This window comes from Crotalus tigris, unplaced genomic scaffold (assembly GCF_016545835.1).
Source record: "Crotalus tigris isolate CLP2741 ecotype Arizona unplaced genomic scaffold, ASM1654583v1 scf7180000017834.3080900, whole genome shotgun sequence".
In the NCBI taxonomy this organism is placed as follows: domain Eukaryota; kingdom Metazoa; phylum Chordata; class Lepidosauria; order Squamata; family Viperidae; genus Crotalus; species Crotalus tigris.
Window position 1 is genome coordinate 486,177 of NW_024096662.1, and position 21,326 is coordinate 507,502.

General features: G+C 45.3%; 1 protein-coding gene across 7 annotated transcripts in view; it reads right to left on the reverse strand.

The window, feature by feature from the left end:
• Positions 1-21,326, reverse strand: part of TNS1 (tensin 1) — a 356,761-nt gene that overhangs the window by 310,334 nt on the left and 25,101 nt on the right. Inside the window, exon 1 of one of the 7 annotated variants that reach the window (XM_039343165.1) lies at positions 6,569-6,753. The exons of the other annotated variants lie outside the window; for them this stretch is intronic. Coding sequence (XP_039199099.1) covers positions 6,569-6,664 — 96 coding nt within the window. The 5' untranslated portion in view covers positions 6,665-6,753. Of the gene's footprint in view, positions 1-6,568; positions 6,754-21,326 lie in introns of those variants that run through there. 7 annotated transcript variants of the gene reach the window in all.

The following is a 21,326-nucleotide window of genomic DNA, read 5'->3' on the forward strand; positions in this document are numbered from 1 at the left end:
GATTAGAAGCTAGAGCTGATAGTCACAAAACTCCTCCTGTTCAAACATTGCTTGGCCTCATTTCTCCTCCTACAGTCTTTCTTACATGGAAATCCTGGGAAGAAAAGTGTCACTTTTTGCAGAAACCCTGTGCTCTACCAAATTTTTGGAGTTTTACGGTGGTTCAAATGAGGGCTGATTTCAAAGGGGCAACACTTTGATTCAGATGATCCCTGGATTTTTCCAAATCAGGCCATTTCAATTCAAGATACCTCCAGTTCCGAAGCCAACCTCTCCTTATAACTGTTCTTATAACTAGATGCTGGATATTACTTACAATGAGTTGATCTAAAGTCCTGTTTGCAAATCTAAATGCTTTCCAAGAAGCAAGCTAACACAGCTTCTCAGTCACCCGGAGTTACTTGTTTGAAATGGGCAGCCACTGAAATAATAAATAAATAAATAAATAACCCTCTGCAACTTTGAGGGGGATATGTATGATAATGTAGAATTTGAGAAGAAATAATAAAAATACAAATCCATAAATGGGTTCACATGAACCATCTCCTCTCTGAAAACAACCCCTGAAGAAAGGAATCCTTCTGGTTGCAGCAAATGTTGCCTGTGAGATATACTGTATATCCAAGCTAAATCAGCCACTCAAGCAGCTTATACATTGTCAGCCTCTGGAAAGGGTTTAATCTGAAAAGCAACATATTTTCTAAGTATTTAGTCTAATGTAAGTCATGAGAAACCTGTGGCCTTCTGGATATTAGCTAAACTATCATTTCCAACCTTTGGGCTGGAAAGGGTGAAAGGGGATGTCCAGGCAATGTTGGAAAAATGACATTCCTTTTTAAATAAATGTGTTTTTTTAGTTATTATTTTAAAAAATGGATGAAAAAAAAACCACAAATGTGTAATGGGTGGGACATTATGGGTAAGGCATCCGGACATTCTCTGGATTCGCGAGTGCCTTCAATCTTTAATCCCTTCATCAGCGAGAGTGCTTTCGACCTTCATCCACTTACATAAGTGGGTCCTTAGCAGATCTAATTGGCAGCAGCAACACTCGGAAGAGCATGGTCTGAGGAAACTGTCATTCTTACTTGTCACACTACTATAGCTGCCATTGTCAGCACTACACCGGAGCCATTGCAGCAAATTTACAGGGTAGCTGCATATATCCTGCCAGCCACTTCCTAACTTTGCTGTGAAATAAATGTTGGTGTCTAACATCCTCTCCAAGGCCTCAGTGCAGCAAGGGAGGGGCGCAAAGGGAGAGGGCAAGAGCTGATGTCTTTCCCTTCTTTACACAGTTTGCAACTAAAACTCTGTGATTCTGCAGTACGGTAGTTGCAGAATATCCTTTTCCAAATGCCGGTACGTATGATATCCCCTTCCTATGCAAACACCCATTCTCCCTCAACCCTCTGGCCTTCTGGAATATCAGCAGCTGTGGGGAGCAGAAGATCTGTAGCAAAAATACAGTGCAGTCCCTGACGTGGACTCCATGCTAGGCAAGCAAAGGAAAGAGCTAAGCGTCACGATGAAAGGGCCAATGCAGGGAAACCAGGATACAAAGGGACAAGAGGTGCAAAGCAAGGCAGCTTCGTTCAGTTAAAAGACAAGCCATTTTATTAAAGGATCCTGCAAGGGCAAAAAGAATGAGGGCAAAGCTGGTCCCAGGACTGCTGTGCCATGATGGTTTGTTCTGAACTCCCCTGTTCGGGCACAAGTCTCCCACTTCGTTTCCATCATGTTCCTCGCTTTTAGCCCACCGCCTCCTAGACCCAACCTACTAGATCAGGCCAATAATCAATGCAGGCTAATATTTTGTCTCCCAAAGTGGTCAGATAGGATGCTGATGCTATCGTTGTATGTTAGATTCTCAGTCCCCCATTTTAAGGCACCATAGCTGTCCTTTACATGGATCCAAATGACTTCTGCAGCTCTGCTCAACCTTTTAGCATTTACAGATCCCTCTCAACCTCTGCCAAGAAGGGTTCTACTAAACCAAATCTTCTGAAATAGAATGGTTCAAAAACTGTGGAGCTCTCTGCTTTTCCAAGAGTGTAGCAAATTAGTTTTCGCACATGTTCATATGTACCCCCCCAAATCCCCCAAATTCGATTTTCCCAGGCCATTCCCAAGCATCTTTACTTCAGAGTCCTCTGTTCTCAGCAGTTCTTACTTTTCAGAAAGTATGCAGAGAACTGCAGCTTTGCTGGTAGGCTAAGAACCAGCACTATATTGCATTGGATAGAGCAGGGGTCTTCCAACTTGGCCCTTTTTTGACTTGTGAACTTCAACTCCCAGAATTCCTCAGCCAGCGTGCCTCATGCTGGCTGAGGAATTCTGGGAGTTGAAGTCCACAAGTCATAAAAGGGCCAAGTTGGAAGACCCCTGGGATAGAGTTTCATACTAGTGTCCATATATCAGCTCAAGCTCAGCACTCACTGGTTGACCTTGAGGCAGTCATTCTCTCTTCTCTTAACCTAACCTGCCTCTCTTCAGAATAAAAATGTTTCCTAACTCCATGAAATCCATGCCCATGCCACCGTTCAGGGGGTTTCAAAAGAGGATAAATAAAGCTATTCTTAATCGGATCAAACTCGTGCGGATGTGTTGCCAAAACCAGAGGGTACGGTTTGCAGAAAATAAATTTAAGAAAAGTTCAAATAAAATTCTGCTCATGGCTAATGCTGCAGGAGAAGTAGCTTTTCCCTGAGCTCTGGGACTTTTTGTTCTTTAAAATGAAATATTTTTCTAAGGAATTTAATTATTTGGATTTTCTGTATTGCTTAGGATCATAAAATGTGAGGAGAAGGAGGAAGATAGAGAAGTGTATTTTACATCAGCAGTGATGTCACAGGCATTATCCAATAGTATTTGTGATGCTTACCCAATGACTTCCACCGGGCATTTACTAATGCAAAAGGCATAGCCATTAGGAAAAGAAGGAAAATTGCATCTAAAGAACAACGTATTACATCCTGACTGCTGGGAACATATGTTTTCCCAATAACAGCTGTTCTAGCCGAGATTTTAATTCCCTAAACACAATAATAACAGCCTGTTTATTGCACAGCAAATGGCCTTTTGCAACCAGCATGGTTTTATGTAATTTTATAATGGCACTGCACTTTAAAGGAATAATTTGGAAACCCACACAAAATCTGATGTTTCAGAACTGCTGCTCATTGAGCAAATGAATAGACTGTTGTTAATGTTTCAAATTAATTCTCAGATTTTATTCATGAGAATTTCTAGGAGTTAAGGTGGCAAAGACAGGCCCCAAAATGCACAGGCAATCAGGAATCTGAAGCCTGGGACAGATTTAAAACGATTCCCATATAACTGGTTAAATTATTAATAGCCAGCAGGTTTGCATGCCAACTCACACCACAGAATCATACCTCAATGTTCGTTACAGATGTTAGCCGTTGATATTATTGAGTTTCTATACTTAGCTAGGACTGGAATCTAAAGCCCAATTCAGCTATAGTTAACATGGCCAGATATATTTTAAGTCTTCAGAGAGAAGACTGTTAGGAAAGGATGCAAGACCCCCAAAGTTAGCTTTTGCTCTCTCAAACATAGTGCAGGAGCTGAATAGGGTTCAAATGGCTTTTGAAGAAGGGGAAACCTTCATTCTGCCTGCTTAGATGTAGAAACTGTGCAAAACAAGGATTTGATTAATTTATTTGGATCACAGGATTCAGAATTCCTGCTCCGCAGTTTTACAGGATTCTGGTTTCTTTCACTGCAGAGTATAGATTTATGATGTAGTAGGTTTTACACTTACAACTCAGTAACTTCATCAAATTTAACAGTTGAATGTTCAACGTATGGCCACAATTGAGCCCAGAATTTCTGTTGCTAAGCAAGACAGTTGTTAAGTGAGTTTTTGCCCCATTTTATGGCCTTTTTTGCCACAGTTGTTAAGCAAATCACTGCAGCTGTCAAGGGAACCATGCAGTCATTAAGCGAGTCTGACTTCCCCCATTGACTTTGCTTGTTGGAAGCTGGCAGGGAAGGTTACAAATGGTGATCACGTGACCCTGGGGACAGGGCAACCATCACAAATAGGTGCCAGTTGCCAAGCGCCCAAATTTGATCACATGACTAGGGGGATGCTGCAATAGTCGTGAGCGTGAAAACTGGTTTATAAGTCGCTTTTTTCAATCCCGTTGTAACTTCAAACAGCCACTAAGCCTATGGCCGGAAGTCAAGGACCACCTACGTTCCCCTGCAAGAATAAGAGCCTCTAAATCTCCCCGGTCTCCCATACTCGGGACCGGACGGATCAGGCACTGGATTTCTCAGAGCCCCAACAAGCTGCATGACTTGTGCACTTCCAATATGGGAAAAAAGAACCTCCTTTATCAGGGAATTCAGCCTTTAGAGGAGGGAATTTGGGGGTATCTAGCAAAGGCAAGGTGGTGAGTTCCAAAAGCAAGATGTTTAAATGTCCTTAAGATCCCTTCAGTGACTTCAAAAAGATGCCTTAAAAGATATAAAGAAGACAACAGAACACTTATTTTCTTTGTCCACTGATAGAGGCTGCAGGATGAAGGATCTCAATGGAACCAGGGAGGTGATCACTTTAACTAACTTGCCTCCAGAAGCTGGGAATGCTCCAACACGGGAAGTTTTTAAGAAGAGACTGGACAGCCAGTCTGGTGTAGGGTAGGGGCATGGCTGGCTCAGAAATTCTGGGAGTTGAAGTCCACGAGCCATAAAAGAACCAAGGGTGCCTACCCCTGATATAGGGCAGGGGTGTCAAACTACCGGCTCGCGGGCCAATTGCATCATACGGAGGGCACACCCACCCCAGCTCTGGCAATGCAAAAAAAGTCACAATACATCACGACATGTCACGTGATGCAGCAAGTTTGACACCCGTGGTATAGGGTTTCTGCCTGAGCAGGGAGTTGGACTAGATGACCTCCCTTCCAATTATTATTATCATTATCATCATCTAACCATCCCACGGTTCAGATACTGACGTCAATGAGAAAGTGGGAAATAAATTTCTCCCTCCTTCATGGCAGAGTATCAAAGAAGGACATGTCAGGAAGATAGAAGAAACACAAAGAAATAATGACATAGTTTGCTGACTGAGCTTTTTTTCTGTATTTTACCAAGCTTTGGGGGAACGAATATCCCAAAGAAATTCTTTCCCCTCCATGCTTTCTCAATATCATTTCATGCCAAGAGCTGTATGAGCCTTTGAGCCTGGCCATTCTTTCCCCAGATCAGATATCTTGTACGAAGCCTCACCATTCTTCCCAAATGGGCCTAACTTTGGGACTATCATATCCAGTTGTTCTCTGAAACCTGAAACAAGCAAACAATGACTTTTTTCCACAGATGCCAACTCTCCTCTGCCTCAAAAAAAAAAAAAAAAAAACCTCCAGCAGCAGGTAAGGTGCAGTGGAGAGGGATCTTTTCTGGCTGACCCAAGGTGGATGCAAGCCATCCATGAGGGCAGAAATGGCACGGATCAGGATCCAGGGCTGCAATGCTTTTAAGATGAGCTTCTGATTCAGAAATCCCTCACCCATTGAGGGACAGAAGCTACCTTTGCAGATTTCACCATTTGCCTTTTGTACAGGGCCTGCCCCATAACGCAGCAGCAAGTTCTTGCAGTCTTTATTACAGCAGTCCCATCCTTCTCCATCCCTTACTGGTGACTTTCTAGAGGGAACCAGGGAAGGCCAAAAGTAGCTGGTAACCAAGTAGGGGATGAATGACAGGGGCCCTTGGAGCAGCGTTAGGGGCATATAGGTAATTTCTCCTTAGTGCGGGCGTTGTGTATACCAGTCTTTTCCCAAAGGCCTTGCTTGTGCCTGTGTTGCCATTCCATATAGCCTGGTGACTAGGGAACTGTAAACCACCACAACTGGACTACACTTGGAGGAAGATTGCGCGACTGCCAGTGGCTCTTGGAGAAGTAGGGCAAGAGAGGGATCCCTATCTTGGGGGCCTTCTTCTCCCTGGCGTGCAGAGAAGGACCTGCGCCCGCTGGCGTCCACGCTGGAAGCCGAAGAACAGCGCATTTCGGAGTATGCGGAAGGAGGCAGCAGGAGGGGGGGCCCCGCGTGAAGAAGAGAGGGACGCTGTGCGTGCCGCGCTTCTATCCGCGGCTAAACGCGAGGCTTCTGCAGTCTGTGTGCCCGCCAGCAGGTCAGCGCCGGGAGCTCGTGCGTCCGAGCGAGAGACGGGGCGCCGCACTTGGGTCGCTAACTGGGGAGAAGGACAGCTTGTGATCCATAAATATGACCCTGGGGGGGGGGGAGGAGAGGGAATGGCTGAAAACTTGATGGAGGGGGAAGGAGAGAAACAGGCGCAAGTGAAGCCTCAAACGGGTCAACCGGGCAATAGAGGTGCGAGCCCAGGCGTAGTGGTGGAGAAGCCGGAGCCATCCGTAGGCGCACCGCTTGGCCGCTTTTCCTCGCTAGAGAACTCGCTGTGGTCCTCTCCCCCCCCCTCCCGCCGCCCTCCGCGCCGCTCTTTTGAGGCCACCCCGTTTTTTTTTCCTCCCCTCCCTTCCTCCCGCGCGCTCCGGGCCCTGCTCCCTTACCTCCCGGTGCAGGCAGAAACGCAGGGGTAGGAGGCAGGAGAAGAAGTATTTTCCCCAGCGGATCAGGGAAGCAAAACACCAGCTCAGGCGCGTCATCGTTGCAGCAGCAGCAGCAGCTGGACAGCTAGGATCCCACTTCGCTCCTAAGTGGGAATCCCCTTTCGCCTTCCAGTCCCTTCAGCGGTTGTTTGTGTGTGCGTGCGTGCGTGTGTATGTGTGCGGGCGCACGGCTGCGTGACTTCTGGAAGGGGGTCTTTCCAGCTTGGGAAGGGGGGGGGAAACCAGAAAGAAGCTGGCGGGAAACCCGCTGTTGGTCCCGTTGCTGCAACCGCGGAGCGTTCCGCTTGTCTTCTGGATCCCAGCCTCTGCAGAGCGCTGCGCGCCGCGGTGCCGGAGGAAAAGGCAGCGAGGGCTTCTGCGGATCCTCTGGACGCAACGGCGGCGGGGCTGGCCCGCTGGATCCCCGCAGCCTTGACACGCCGAGCGCGGCTTCCCGACCTGCTGAGCGCTGGCGGAGCCGCCGACCCCGCCCCCTCCTTCTCCTCCTTGCTTCCCCCCCCCCCACCCGTACGGCAACGGCAACGGCAACGGATGGCGCGGCCACTTCAGCCCCGCAGTGCGTGTGTGAACGCAGGACGACGCCGGCTGGATCAGCTCCTTTCAGCCAGCCGGGCTGCACTCCGGGCAGTGGGGGGGGGGAAGAGGGGAAGGCGGAGAAGCACGTGCCGCAGCCGCGACCTGGACCTGCCTTGACGCTCAACCGGACCGCGAAGGACAGCAGAGTCCAGCTGCGTTATCGGCCTCGGCAGAGGAGAGCATCCCTCCTCCGCCCCACCTCGCGTTAATGCTAATAGAGTCTAGGCTGGCTTGCCCGTCCCGCGGGGCTGAGCTAATCAATAATCATCAGCCCCCATCAGCTCCCTTGCCTGGACTTCAATAATGCCGCGCGCGCGCGCACGATCACTCACACCCTTTTGCACACCTTCCCCCAGTGCTCGGGCGGCAGACAAATAAAACGCACGTTGCCTTCTTTGGCCTCTTTCAAATCGTCTCCATCAATCGATCTGTCCAAAACTTTTCCTAAAGGAGCCCACTTGTCAAGGGGTGTGAAACTTTCTGCCCAGTTCCTTTCTCTTCCCATCTGATGGCCGCTCTTCACAGGCTGATGAACCGGCCAGGTGGATGCTTGCTCTAAAGACAGCAGCCTTGACCCTTGCGGAGTATATCAGTGGGGTGGCTGAACAGGACACTGTCAGTCCGCCTGCCCACAAATGCTTATACTTGGCTTTGGTTTCTGAAGAAGGGCCTGTTGGTTCAGAGCAGGTGGAGCCTTTGCACTGGGAAAGAGATCGCATTCTGGCAATTGTAACAGTAGGCAAGACCAAGAGGTAAGAGGAAGGGAACTGGCCCAAACCCATACGGTCAAAATCTTTCTCCTTCTTGTTCTTGGATAAAATAGAATGTGGGGTGGCTAATTTGAGGAACTGGATTTTAGAGGGAGGAAATGGAACCACATCCTGGTTGTTATGAGAACTCCTGAGTTACCTGAGACTAATGCTAAATGCAGCAACATTCATCTCTCAGTCTGCATCAGTGCAAGCTTCTTCTTTTTTTTTTACCTCGGGATTGATGCTGCAGCAGCTAGCATCCCTACTAGAGAAGAACTTGTAACCAGACAAGTATGCAGGAGTCCTTGGTGAATGTTCTCTCTCTCTCTTTTTTTTTTTTTTCCTGAAAACTCCTTTGAGATTAACAGGAGGCCATGAATTCTAAAAACAGGGACCTTGTTTGCTAAAGCCTCCAGGTCCCAAACTACAGAATGCTGCAAATTATACGGTCTTCACAAGTAACCAGGAACAGGAGTTGAGTTCAAAGCACTAAACGTTTGTTACATGCTACCTATACAGAAGAATCTGATTTACTAATGGTCAAGCCAAAGTGGCACTAAGTAAGGGTCAGTGGCATTCACGGTGGGGGGGGGAGGGCTGGACTTGGGGCTGGTGGGAATGCAACAAGTCCAAACTGATGACACACATCACTCCGTCCTTGGGCTCAACCCTGATCGTCTCCTATGTCACCCGGGAAAACTGCCCCAAACTGGTCGTTAATGCAGATTTCCACAGAACAGATGCAGCAGCTCCTTCCTGACCTCCTCCTCCTCCTCACCTATTTTCCCAGAAGTCAAAATGTATAGGTAACTTCAAGCACAGTGTTGAAAGACTTGGGAGAAGCTCTCTAGGACAGAGGTCCCCAACCTTTTGGGCACCAGGGACCAGTTCAGTGGAGAAAGGTTTTCCCACAGACCGGAGAATGTGTGGTTTTATGTGCTGACTGCATCCCACGGATGGGGCTTTGCTTGTTTGTGCGGACCGGTTGCTGGCATGCCGCAGCCCGGTACCGGTCCACGGACCGGTGGCTGGGGACCCCTGTTCTAGGATGAGAAGCACCAATCACTTTTTCAGATTATAATAATAATAATAAAGTTGTAAGGGACCTTGGAGGTCATCGAGTCCAACCTGTGCTCAGGCAGGAAACCCTACCCCATTTCGGATAAATTATCTTTAAAACTACATGGTTTGAAATTGGAGGCCTCTCCACCTACCATGTTGTGCTTTTTGTTCAGGAGCTAAAGCACCGTTTCCTCCAGAATTATCTCCACAACAGCTCTGAGGAGGTCTGAACTGAGAAAGAATGACTGGCTCAGTCATCCAACAAATGCCCATGGTTGAGAGTAGATTTGAACTCAAGACTTCCTGCTCTTAGTGCAATCAGGAAAGGATGTAGATGTATACCTAGGGTGGAAGTTCGTTCTCCAACACAAGACCCTCACTTGACATGACCCACACCTGACCCATCACAAGACTCATCACCAGACCCACCACCAAACTCTCACCTAACATGACAAGACCTACGAGACCACATGAAGCCCTTATTAGCAGAACACCGGCCCTGACACCCCCTAAGTTCCACTGAAGATGTTACCAAGCCGGGTAATGAAATGTTCGGAAACCAACTCACAAGCTCGGAGAACGAACCTCCATCCTCATCCTACACCAAAGCTACAGATACTTGCCACTATCGCAAACACCTAAATTTAGCCACAAACCATCTTTGCAAACCATTGAGGTTGAATGCTCACAAGTTGCTAAACCACCAATAATTTAATTAGACAGTGGCTTGGTGCAATGTATTAACACAATATCTGTAGTCAATTTCATTAAACCAAATGTTGCATTTTCTTGAACCCTGTATAATGAGAGTGTGTATTTTCTTCCTGATTCCCTCTTGTCTTAAGATCATCCATACTAGATGGACCTCACAAGCTGCCTCTGCAGTTATGCGGAGATTTATATTCTTCAGAAGCATTTTTTCTCCTACATTTGTTTTCTGTGTAGTCCCATCTCTGCAATAAAAAGGCCTGCTGGGGTTATAATTTCTTCCAGGCCAAAGAAAGCAATTACCTAATTAATGTACTGTTTCTTCCCATCAAACAGCTTTCCTTATAATCACATGAGCCTTGGTGGACACACAGTATCAGGCTTGCACAAAGAGGCCTGGCATCAACGTGTTTCTGCCACGTCCCACAACACTGCCTTCATCTCCTCCTCCCCAGTTCATGATTGAGACAGCTTAAGTCCTCCTTAGCTGGGCTAGTATTAAAGAATTGCTTTCACCCCTTAAGCTGAGAATGTGCAACAGCAGCTGCAAGGTGCATAAAATCCACTATAAAGGCAGGTGACATCATAGTGGGGCTTCCGAGTTGAGTCTGGGTGATGCTGGTGTATCTCCTCTTCTCCAGTCCTTTAACGGCTTCATCCGCTCCCTTTTCTCCTGTTACCTGTCCAAAGAGCCAAACATACTAGCACTGGACCAGCAGTCTATCAGGATGACATGGGGCAGTGGTGGTAGGCTATTTGGCTGGCTGTGAATGTGACTGCTTTAACTCTTTGCCTTCATAAGTTTAGTACAAGGCTGAAAGGATAAAGTGATCAGTCTTTCTCCTACCCCCAAGTCCTCCCAGATGAAGTCTATTGGCTTCTAGAAGTCAGCCTTTGTTTAAATAAAGGGAAGGAGACAGAAATCCTAAATCAATATATTGTTGAAGACTTGGCAATCTTTCTTAGTCTGATTTTCTGGCTGGTTTTTTGTTTTACAGAAAAGGGGTGTAGGAAGAAGAACACAGAAAAGAGTCCAAAACGTACAGTGTTGCATTAGGCTCGCCCATGTTTTTCCCATCAGCCAGTGGTGTGCAACAGAGGGAGAACAACCATGCCAGGGTGATAATCAGCTAATTGTTTTACTTATCGTATGCTGCACATGCAAGATCAGAGCAGGACTATTCGAGAGCGAGTTAGAAGGGATGCAAAAGAGACACAGATTTCGTGCAGCATAATTTCTGCCAGTTTAAGGATATGAGGTAGTTCTTTAGCTCAGCACTGGGAAAAGGCCCTGGGTATTCTCTTGCCTTAGATGGTTCTGCAGATGCTGTCATTCCTTAAGTGTGAGAATCTGTCTCTGGTAAATTAAGTGTGAAAACTACCTAGTTCTGGTAAATCAGTCAATACAAGCCTTGGTAAACAATGACATTGGTGGTATTTGTACAGTATTCCCTGCATGTTTCCATTAAAAAATAGAAACTATTTCCAAATGGATAGTTAGCCATAACAGTCTGCTGTTGCAAAAACAAACGAACAAAAAAAAAAAAAAAACCAGAGGCTCCTGGCATTTTAATGACCAAGAAATGTATTAAGATGTAATTTTTTTATGAAAGAAGTTCAGCTCATCTGATGTCATTGTTTGCAATGTTCTCTCTCTTGGTTAGCTGAAGATAACATTTTATGTATCTGATGGACTATAATCCACAAAGGTTATTTATTCTATGCTGTGACAAATTTCTATTCAAGAAGCTTTCTCAGGATTTGCTTTAAAATGGGAATGTTCCTCAGATTTCTATTTGGATTACTTTGATCCAAATGCATTAATATGTTGTAAACTTGGCTTATGTTTGTAACGCAACTCTAAGCATGCATTTTGTGCCTACACTTGCAGTCATCATTTAGCTGTGACAGTTAGATCTGAGACTGATTTAGCAAATGAACAAGTTCACATCTCTTTTACTAAAAGTTTCCTACATTTTTTTTTTTATTCTGGACATAAAGAAGTTTTAACCTCTTTCTTAGAAGTTAGTGGCCAATTGGCAGCACAACGAGATTCTGGATTACTGAGAGCAAATTCAGATCCTGGAGTTTCTTTGTTGCTGCAGAAATTTGGCAGCCCACTTTTCTATTGTTTTAGGCTTTATCCAACAGTAGCATTTTAAAAAGAGGTTATATTTAAACCTGATAGATAGATAGATAGATAGATAGATAGATAGATAGATAGATAGATAGATAGATAGATAGATAGATAGATAGATAGATAGATAGGTGGAAAGATAGATAGATAGATAGATAGATAGATAGATAGATAGATAGATAGATAGATAGATAGATAGATAGATAGATAGATAGATGTATCATTTACCATTAACTTAGAGCTGTCTAATTTTTGATTCTGGCTTTCATTAAAAGAGTTGCTTAACCTTGGTACAGCTAGAGATAGATGGATGGGGGGGGGAAATTCCTACAGCTTAGAAATAGTTGTATGACAAATTATACAAATATAAATAATGAAGAACTATTTTGTTCTTCCCATTTGTGTTTCTTCCCTTAGAAGCAAAGCTGAACATGAGCTGAAGGAATGTGAGCATTCTATGGGGACCAGACTATATACACTGTAATACAGGTTCATCAGAGCCTCACCCAACACCAAAGAGGGGTCATCATTACTATTTGTGCAATCAACTATTTTTCCCTAGCTGGGGAGAAGAGATTTTTGCCCTGGGTTTTGTGAGTCATCTCACCCAGTGCTGAATATTCAGCCTGATTTGATTTATTAGGTTGGCTGAGCTACACTTTTGGCTTGGCTCTTCATCCTTTTTGCACCTTGTTAACAGTAAGGTCAGTGTGGCTGCAGTGCTCAGTATAATCGCATTTCTGCTAAGGGGTAGAACCCATGAGACAAAAAAACAGCTCAACATGTGCAGTTGGAAACACAGGGAGCCTTAAATTCAGATTAGATAGAGGATTATCTCTAAACAATACGGAGGCTGCCAGAAACAATTTAATAAAAACCACAGATAATGCAATTGAGAAGTGAAAGCTAATTTGGCACATCTGTGAGGCACCAGGCTCAAATAAATTGAATTCAAAGATCTGAAATGCCTTCATGATAAAAGCATATATTTGCAATGTTTGGTATTTATAGAGCGCTTGTATCTTTATTCCCCTCTCTCCAACCTGGATTTTCTTAATACTCCTTATAGCTACTTTTGCTGATCACTTATTGGGAGACAGACTTGGAGGTCAGTGAAGAAATACATCAAGAACTTGGTGAGTTCATGCAATCAGGGATATTTCCTGGATCACAGTTTCATTCCCTGGCCTCTATATTTATTTCAGTCCCTAGGGGAGGCGTCTTCAAACTTGGCCACAAGTGATAAAAGGGCCAAGTTTGAAGACCCCTGCCCTAGAGAGAATAGACTAACCGTGATTCATTCTCAACGTGAGGATTCTGGTTTGGCATCTTGCCTGATCTTGTTCTGTCAAAAGGTTGATTCTTACAATGGAAAAGTCAGAGGTCTGCATTCATCTGAATGGCCCAAGCAGGATCGTACTGAGCCAATCTTTTAAGAAATCCATCACTAGGAATTAAGTTGAGTTGCTGGGATCAATGCTACTGATTATATTGCCAGAAAATGCTGGCTTAGTGGGAAAAAAGCCACCTACTGGCTTCAGCACTGCATTACTGCTAGATCTGACCTCAATCTTTCTCTCTCATTCCCTGCTAAGCCAGTACAGGCAAAATACTAAACTAGTGACTGCCTTACTAGATCAGGGTTTTTCAACCAGTGGTATGGGTACCACCTGTGGTACATTGGCACCTGGCAGGTGGTACGCGACCATCTTAGAAAAGTGGTAGCGGGGGAGGGGAATGAGCTGAATCGGTGGCAGCACTGCACAAGCCTGAGCGAGAGATGGCTGGAGCTGCAGGGCTGTCAGGGCTCAGTGGAAGTGCCAGGATAAGTGTCACTTTCCAGCTGATTGGCTCTTCTTTGGGGCTGTCAGGGCTCAGTGGAAGCGCCAGGATCAGTGCCAGGCTCCAGCTGGAGCTCGGCACTGATCCTGGTGCTTCTGCTGAACCCTGAAGAAGCACCAATCAGCTGGAAAGCAGCATTGATCCTGGCACTTCTGCTGAGCCCAGAAGAAGCGCCGATCAGCTGGAATGTTGCAGCTGCAAAACCTGCTGCAACCACCCAGCAGACGGGGGGAATAAAAACCAAACACACCCCACCCCACCTCCGCTGCCAATCTTCAACAGAAATGCTCACAACAATGAAAACCTCGGACAGGAGGAAGAGCGCCACCAGGTGGGCAGGCAGGTGTCTTGCTCGGCTGTGGCTTGGGGGGCACTTTTTTCAGTGCCATTGTAACTTCAAACAGTCACTAAGTGAAATGTTGTAAGTCGAGGACTACCTGTACTTTATCACTTTTTTCCTTTTTTGGGGGGGGGTCATCACGTTTTTGACACCTTGCTAGGCAACTAGTGGTACTCGGATATTGCCATATCCTAAAAGTGGTACAATGGATGAAAAGCTTAAAAAGCCCTGTACTAGATAACTTCCAGCAGCAGAAAGGTATTCAGTGTTGGACTGCCATGCTTGCACTGGCTTCAGCAGTGTATAAAAAGTTATGCTAAGCAGCACCCTACCCTTCAAACGATACAGTACCTATGGAGGTACCTATGGGTCCTATTTACATCCCCTCATTCTATGCGTCTTAAATTAATGGCTACTACCGTAGAGCTGGGCTACAAAAATCTGAAGAACCACTAGATGGCACCCAAGAAATTCTTGTGTCTCTTTGGTGTCATCTAGTGGTTGTCCAGATTTTTGCAGGTCAGATCTGGTAACCTGAATTAAGCCAGATTTTTTTTAAAAAAAAAAAACATTATTGAACATGCCTCGGCACCTTGATATTCGCATGATGAATATTTCAATCTATAAAGATAGGTTCATTCACTATACTTAGGGAAAAACCAAAAAAAAAAAAAAAAGAGATCAATGGTGGCTCAGTATCGTATGTGAAACAGGCTACTATGTGAGCAAAGCCAACAAATTGCATGCATGAACATGAAAACAGGCACCCTGAAATACTTATGCAGATCATCCTCATTTAGTGCCCACAGCTTGGACCAGCAATTTAGTCATTAAGCAAAGTAGCCACTAAATGAAACTGAGTGAGAATTTATTTATTTATTTATTTATTATTCGTTCGTTTGTTTATTTATTTATTTCCCACCTTTATTATTTTTACAAATTACTCAAGACGGCAAACCAACACACCTTCCTCCTTCTATTTTTTCTCCATCTTTTCTTTGCTTTATACAACTATAAATGGGGTAAATGTGAGGATTGTCCATGTTTTTTTCATCACTATTGTCACTATAAAAGGTCACTAAACAAGGCAGTTGCTAAACAAGGACTCCCTTATAGAATATTACAAATGGGAAGGATATTAGAAGTCCATCCAGTTCAATCTTGTTCAATGTACGGTTCAGTACAACTTTTCCAAGAGGTGGTCATCCAGATCTTGAGTGAAGGAAACTCACCACCATCTTCAGCCGAGGACCATTAAGTATCTCCTACTGAATGACAGTCCTAGGATGTTATTCTCGTATCAGGTATAAATCATCTCACTCAACCAGGATAGGGGAGAGCTCAATGGACCAGTCCCATTCAGATTCTGAGCCCCCGACAATCAAACTTCTACTAACCCCTTCAGTGCATCTTCTGCAAAATCACACAACCTAAGTGCCATGCACTGTAACCACCTCCCCCTTGGTATTATGCAGGCAGACATCAAAATGTAATGCAGCTAATTGACGAACACGTCAGTAAAATTTACCGACGAGGAAAGAAAAAGTGCTTCTGTGATTTAAAATACAACAAGTCAGAAGGAACCTGGCCTCAATGCCAAAAAAACCCCAAGAACCGTGTTTGCTATGTACTAAAATAAAACAGCTATTTACAGTAGCAATAACTGTTTGAGATAATAACAATAACAACAACAGCAGCCATAAAAGTGCTTAGCTAATAGTGCTTTTGACAGAGCGGAGTCACAGCTTCAGCCTGGCTTCACCTCCAGAAACACTTGGCTAATTACTCTGCCAGGCACTTTAATCAGGAAAATGCCATTGAGTGTTCACACAGCCATTGCTCAAGAATTCATCGGCAAGTCCCCTCCTTCCTTGTCAGCCCTGGCCCATTTGCTTTATTGTCTCCAGAGAGCTCAGGCCCAACTAATTTAATTTTGCACTCTGACCAAGGACACACAGCGGTCTTCTGCCTTCAGTGGGGCCATGGGGGGGGGGGAGGAGGGGTAGAAGAAAGAAAGAGCTCCTTTAAGTTGATATCCTTCTTGCTTATCCCTGGGGCTGCTGCGTAAGGCTTTCAGGAGCTGAGTTCCCCCTTTCACTAAATGAATAAACTGAACATGGTTGCTAGGTGAGCAAAGAGATGCTATTGAGGTTCATCCCAAGGAAAAGGCCCACATTTCTTGTGGGTAATGAGCAGAAAGGATGCCTGATGGCCCTGTTCAAGGTCACCTGGTCACTCTAACGGAAGAAGGAGGTCTTGGACAATCGTTCACAGGGCTGTGCAGAGAAATTTGTTGAAGACCTGACCGATAAAATCGCTTGGAACCATTCTCAATGTGAGTCCCATATGTGGATGGAGCAGGCCCATTAGAGATGCCCGGTTTATGGACTTGCCAGATTGTCTGGGAACAGTTTAATCCTGTTGGACCTGAGGAAGTGGACAGGATCCTTGGGGCTTTTAAGGCAACTATCTGCTTATTAGACACTGACTCATGGCACTTCTAACAGATCTGCAAATACTATCAAGCAGCAAGGTCTAGCTGTCGTCTGAATTTCTTATTATGCCTAGAGCAGACATGTCAAACACAAGGCCCGGGGCCCGGATGCGGCCTGCAAAGTGGTTTCATGTGGCCCGCGAAGCCATCCTAGAAACAGTGAGGGAACGGCCCCCGTTGTTTTGGCCCTGGCCCAGGCCAGCCAGGAACCAATGTACAATTTTGTGGTGGCCATCTTGGCACTTGCTCCAGTGGACCATGCCTTGGCACTTGCCCCGGTCCCACTCCCTTCTGCCAGAGACCCTCAGATCTATCCCACTCCTGCCCAGGCCTCCATAGGCACCCTTGATGCGAATGATGTAGAACTGCCCACGCCCACCTAGTAGGCCACACCATCCACGCCCACCCAGTAGGCTGCACCCACTCTGGCCACACCCACCCGGCCTCCCAAGGGCAACCGCAATGCTGATGCAGCCCTCAGTGAAATTGAGTTTGACACCCCTGGCCTAGAGCCTTGAGGGAAATTACTAGTCACATAGGAAATTTAAATACCCTGGGTTTTCTGTGAAGTAGGGCAAGGAATGGATTTGCGGCGGGCCCACATGGGGCTTTGTGGCCAAGTAGGCAAAGAACAAGATGGCATTTTTTCTTTCTACAGCAGGAATGGGGGACCTTTGACCTTCCAGAACTTCAAAGCTAGATCACAACTCTCAGCAGTTCACCCAATATATGGCCATTGATCAGGAATGCTGGAATCTCTGGGTCAGCCATTCTGGAGAATCATAAGCTTTCTGTCCCTAGTGCAGAACCTCATATGTGCCAGGTCTGTCTTAACTACTCACATATTTTATTTTCTACAGTTTTTATCTAATATGGCAAGCAGAAGGATAGCACAATGCAAATATCCAAGCTAGTCCTTTTTTTTCTACCTTTTAAGGCATCCTTTTGAAGTCGCTGAAGGGATCTTAAGGACATTTAAACATCTTGCTTTTGGAACTCACCTGGCTGGCCTTTGTTAGATACCCCCAAATTTTTTCTCCTAAAGGCTGAATTCCCTGATAAAGGAGCTTCTTTCTTCCCATATTGGAAGTGCACAAGTCATGCAGCTTGTTGGGGCTCTGAGAAACCCAGTCCAGTCCCAAGGATGGGAGACCGGGGAGGTTTAGGAGCTATATTCTCGCAGGGGAATGCAGGTGGTCCTTGACTTACAGCAGTGATGGCAAACCTTTTAGAGATCGAGTGCCCAAAAACTGTCCCAACTCCGGCCCACCCCCACTCCACCCCTGCCCCACCCCTGCCCACCCATAGGGCCACCTACTGCCTCCACGGCCCACTGCAGATCGCCCAGGCAGCCCTGCAACGCTATGGTGGCCATGCCCTCTGCCCGTGCCCCAGAGCATCATCTGTGCGCGACAGGGCATGAGGGCAGAGTCTTGTCCCTGCTGCCATGTCCTTGGCTGCACTGCTCCGCACAGACCGCACCTGGGGACGACTCTCCTCCGGGGGGGCTGCTGGTGAGGAGGGGGTCATAGGGGGAGGCGGGGTTGGGGCAACGGCGCGCGTGCCCACAGAGAGGTCTCCGAGTGCCGCCTCTGGCACCTGTGCCATAGATTCGCCATCACTGCCTTACAGCCATATGTTTAGTGGCTCTTTGAAGTTACAACGGGATTGAAAAAAGCGACTTATAACCAGTTTTCCTGCTCACGACTATTGCAGCATCCCCTAGTCATGTGATCAAATTTGGGTGCTTGGCAACTGGCACCTATTGGTGACGGCTGCCCTGTCCCCAGGGTCACATGATCACCATTTGTAACCTTCCCTGCCAGCTTCCAACAAGCAAAATCATTGGGGAAGTCAGACTTGCTTAACGACTGCACAGTTTGCTTGACAGCTGCAGTGATTTGTTTAACAACTGTGGCAAAAAAGGCCATAAAATGGGGCAAAAACTCACTTAACAACTGTCTTGCTTAGCAACATAAATTTTGGGCTCGGTTGTGGCCATAAGCAAGGACTACCTGTAGTAGGAAGTGTCTGTTGTGTAGACAGAGGAGCAAAATAATGCTTCCTTTATAATATGCCAAATGATGTTTGTGTCTTTGCTTTTTCTAATCATAGATTGGCACAGCTCTTCAGGGTATACAGGTAAGTCCTCTACTTATGACCACAATAGAGCCCCAAATTTCTGTTGCTAAGTGAGACAGTTGTTAAGTGAATTTTGCCCCATGCCGCAGTTGTTAAGTGAATCGCTGCAGTTGTTAAGTTAGTAACAGGGTTGTTAAATCAGTCAGGCTTCCCCGTTGACTTTGCTTGTCAGAAGGTCGCAAAAGGGGGTCACGTGACCCTGGAAGGAACACTGCAACCGTCATAAATACGAGTCAGTTGCCAAGTCTGAATTTTTATCACGTGACCATGAAGATGCTACAACAGTTATAAATGTGGAAAACGGTCATAAGTCACTTTTTTCAGTGCCACTGCAACTTCGAACAGTCACTAAATGAACCAATGTAAGTTGAGGACTACCTGTATTGGCGATACTTAATTGTTCTGCATTCACTTCTACCATTAATATCTATATGACAGGGAGCGTTTCAAATATAAAATGGGATAAATTAAATTAAACCTGTTTATTTATTTATTTTTTTAAAAAAAATTTTAATTCCATTGCTGTAATTACATACGCAGCATCTCCTCTTTTGCTCCCATAGCTTCTCCGTTGCTCTGAATGCTTAGGGAATCGTGTGTCCTAATCCTTCGCTTTAGATTGTCATCACTCTCATTTTGGATTCTGGTCCTGACACAGCAGAAAAACCGTTTTGCAGATGAGCTTTCAGACTGGCTATTGGCAACAATTCCAAGAGCTTTCCTGACTGGGCACCCAACAATTCTGTAATTTAACTAATTAACTCACACAGTGATCTAAGGTGGTGGTGGGGGGAGACATAATCATAAAGAAGGCTGGGGGAAGTCATAGCTGGAAAGAAAGTTCAGGATGGCTATGCAGCTTTCATATTTAGTGTGGAACAAAAAAAGGATAGGAGGGTCATTGCATTTTCCCATTGTGACTTCAATTGGGGGAAATCTAATATCGCTATGAGGATTGCACAAGAGAGGTAAATGCTTTAAGCAGGAATGCAAAGGAATAATTGGGGCATTTAAGCGACAGCAAGAATTCTTGGTTCTGAATTCACAAAACCTGTTTCACCTTTGTAATGAAGCAGAGGAGATCTTTGTCGATTTTACATCTAAATTCCAAAACACTCTTCTTTATGCAATGGGATGCAACAAATAAGCTGTATATGTACCTATCCACTTCTGTAACCCCTGTTGGCAATGCATTTCCCATTGAACCTTTGCTCTTGATAAGCACTGCAGAAGAGAACTTACATCTTTCCCTAGAAATTAGCTACCTTCTAGAACAACCTGGATCAGAAGATAGGAGAGTAACCGCAGTGATGGTCAGTCCGGCTGCATCTCCTGGTTCTGATATCCAGACTGAATGTGCAAGTTGTGCTTGAGGAGAAACCTTCCTAAAACTGAGAGGAGACAGTATGGATCCTCTTGCAACTTCCCTTTTCACGTGCAGCAATCTTCTACAAATCCACATTTACCCACTTCATTTCTAAGTTGACAATTTGTGTTAAGCCGAAACCATCCATTATGGCTTGGAGCAGGGTTTCTCAATCTCTGTCAAGGTTGAGAAGCATTGCTCTAAGCTCTAATGCAGAGGTCCCCAACCTTTTGGGCACCAGGGACCGGTTCCGTGGAGAGAGGTTTTTCCATGGACCGAGGGAGTGTGGTTTTGTGTGCTACTTGCATCCCACGGATGGGGCTTTGCTTGTTTGTGCAGACCGGTTGCTGGCATGCCACGGACCGGTACCGGTCCACGGACCGGAGCTTGGGGACCCCTGTCTTAATAGATGGTTTGGGCTTAACACAATGTGTCAACTTAGAACTGAAGTTGGTAAATCGTTTATAATTTAGCATGAAATTTGAACCCATCCATTCTTACCTACAGTATATGCAACTTCCATTTATTTCCAGGGACTCTTATTCACATTTATAACCTAACTGCTTTTTTCAAAGTGTCTTTTTATAGGAAGACTTTCCAGCAGAATCAATGTATTGTGTAAAAATTAATTATCATTCTCATTTAAAGTGCTTGGGCTAATTTTTTTTTCTTTCAGTGCCGAACAACTTTTTCAAGGAATTCCTGAATAAGCCATGACTTACATGGTTCACATACCTAGTCTAAGCTATACATCAAACCAAAACATATAACTCTAAGCTTGGGCTTATCCGTGAGCAACAGAAGGCCTGAAGACACCAACCTTGCTACCTATCAGACTCTTTTCTCCATTCTGCTTTTGAAATTGTTTTATTTTAAACAGAGTCACAAAAGAAGCTGGCACATTGCAAGGCAAAGAATTGTCTTTATTTTCAAAGATTCCCTTGGATTCCACATAGAAACTAGAAGTGTTGAGTGGCTGGACTCTGCCTATCTAGAACAAATAAATCAGAAATGGGTACTAGGTGTCATGAATTACAGGAAGCAACTTCAACAATTTGCTTTCCTGCAAATGGGCATTTCCTGGGTGTTCATTTCCACTGGGGTAGGCATTTGTGAATGCTTATTCTCCCATGACAACTATTTTCTTGAGCAATAAAAAAACGGTCTCAAATGTCCGATGACCCCACTTGTCCAAAGTGTTTCAGGACACCTACACCATAATCAAACTAGCCACATTCTGATTTAGCATAATGCATGAAGCAATTTGATTTCTGCATGT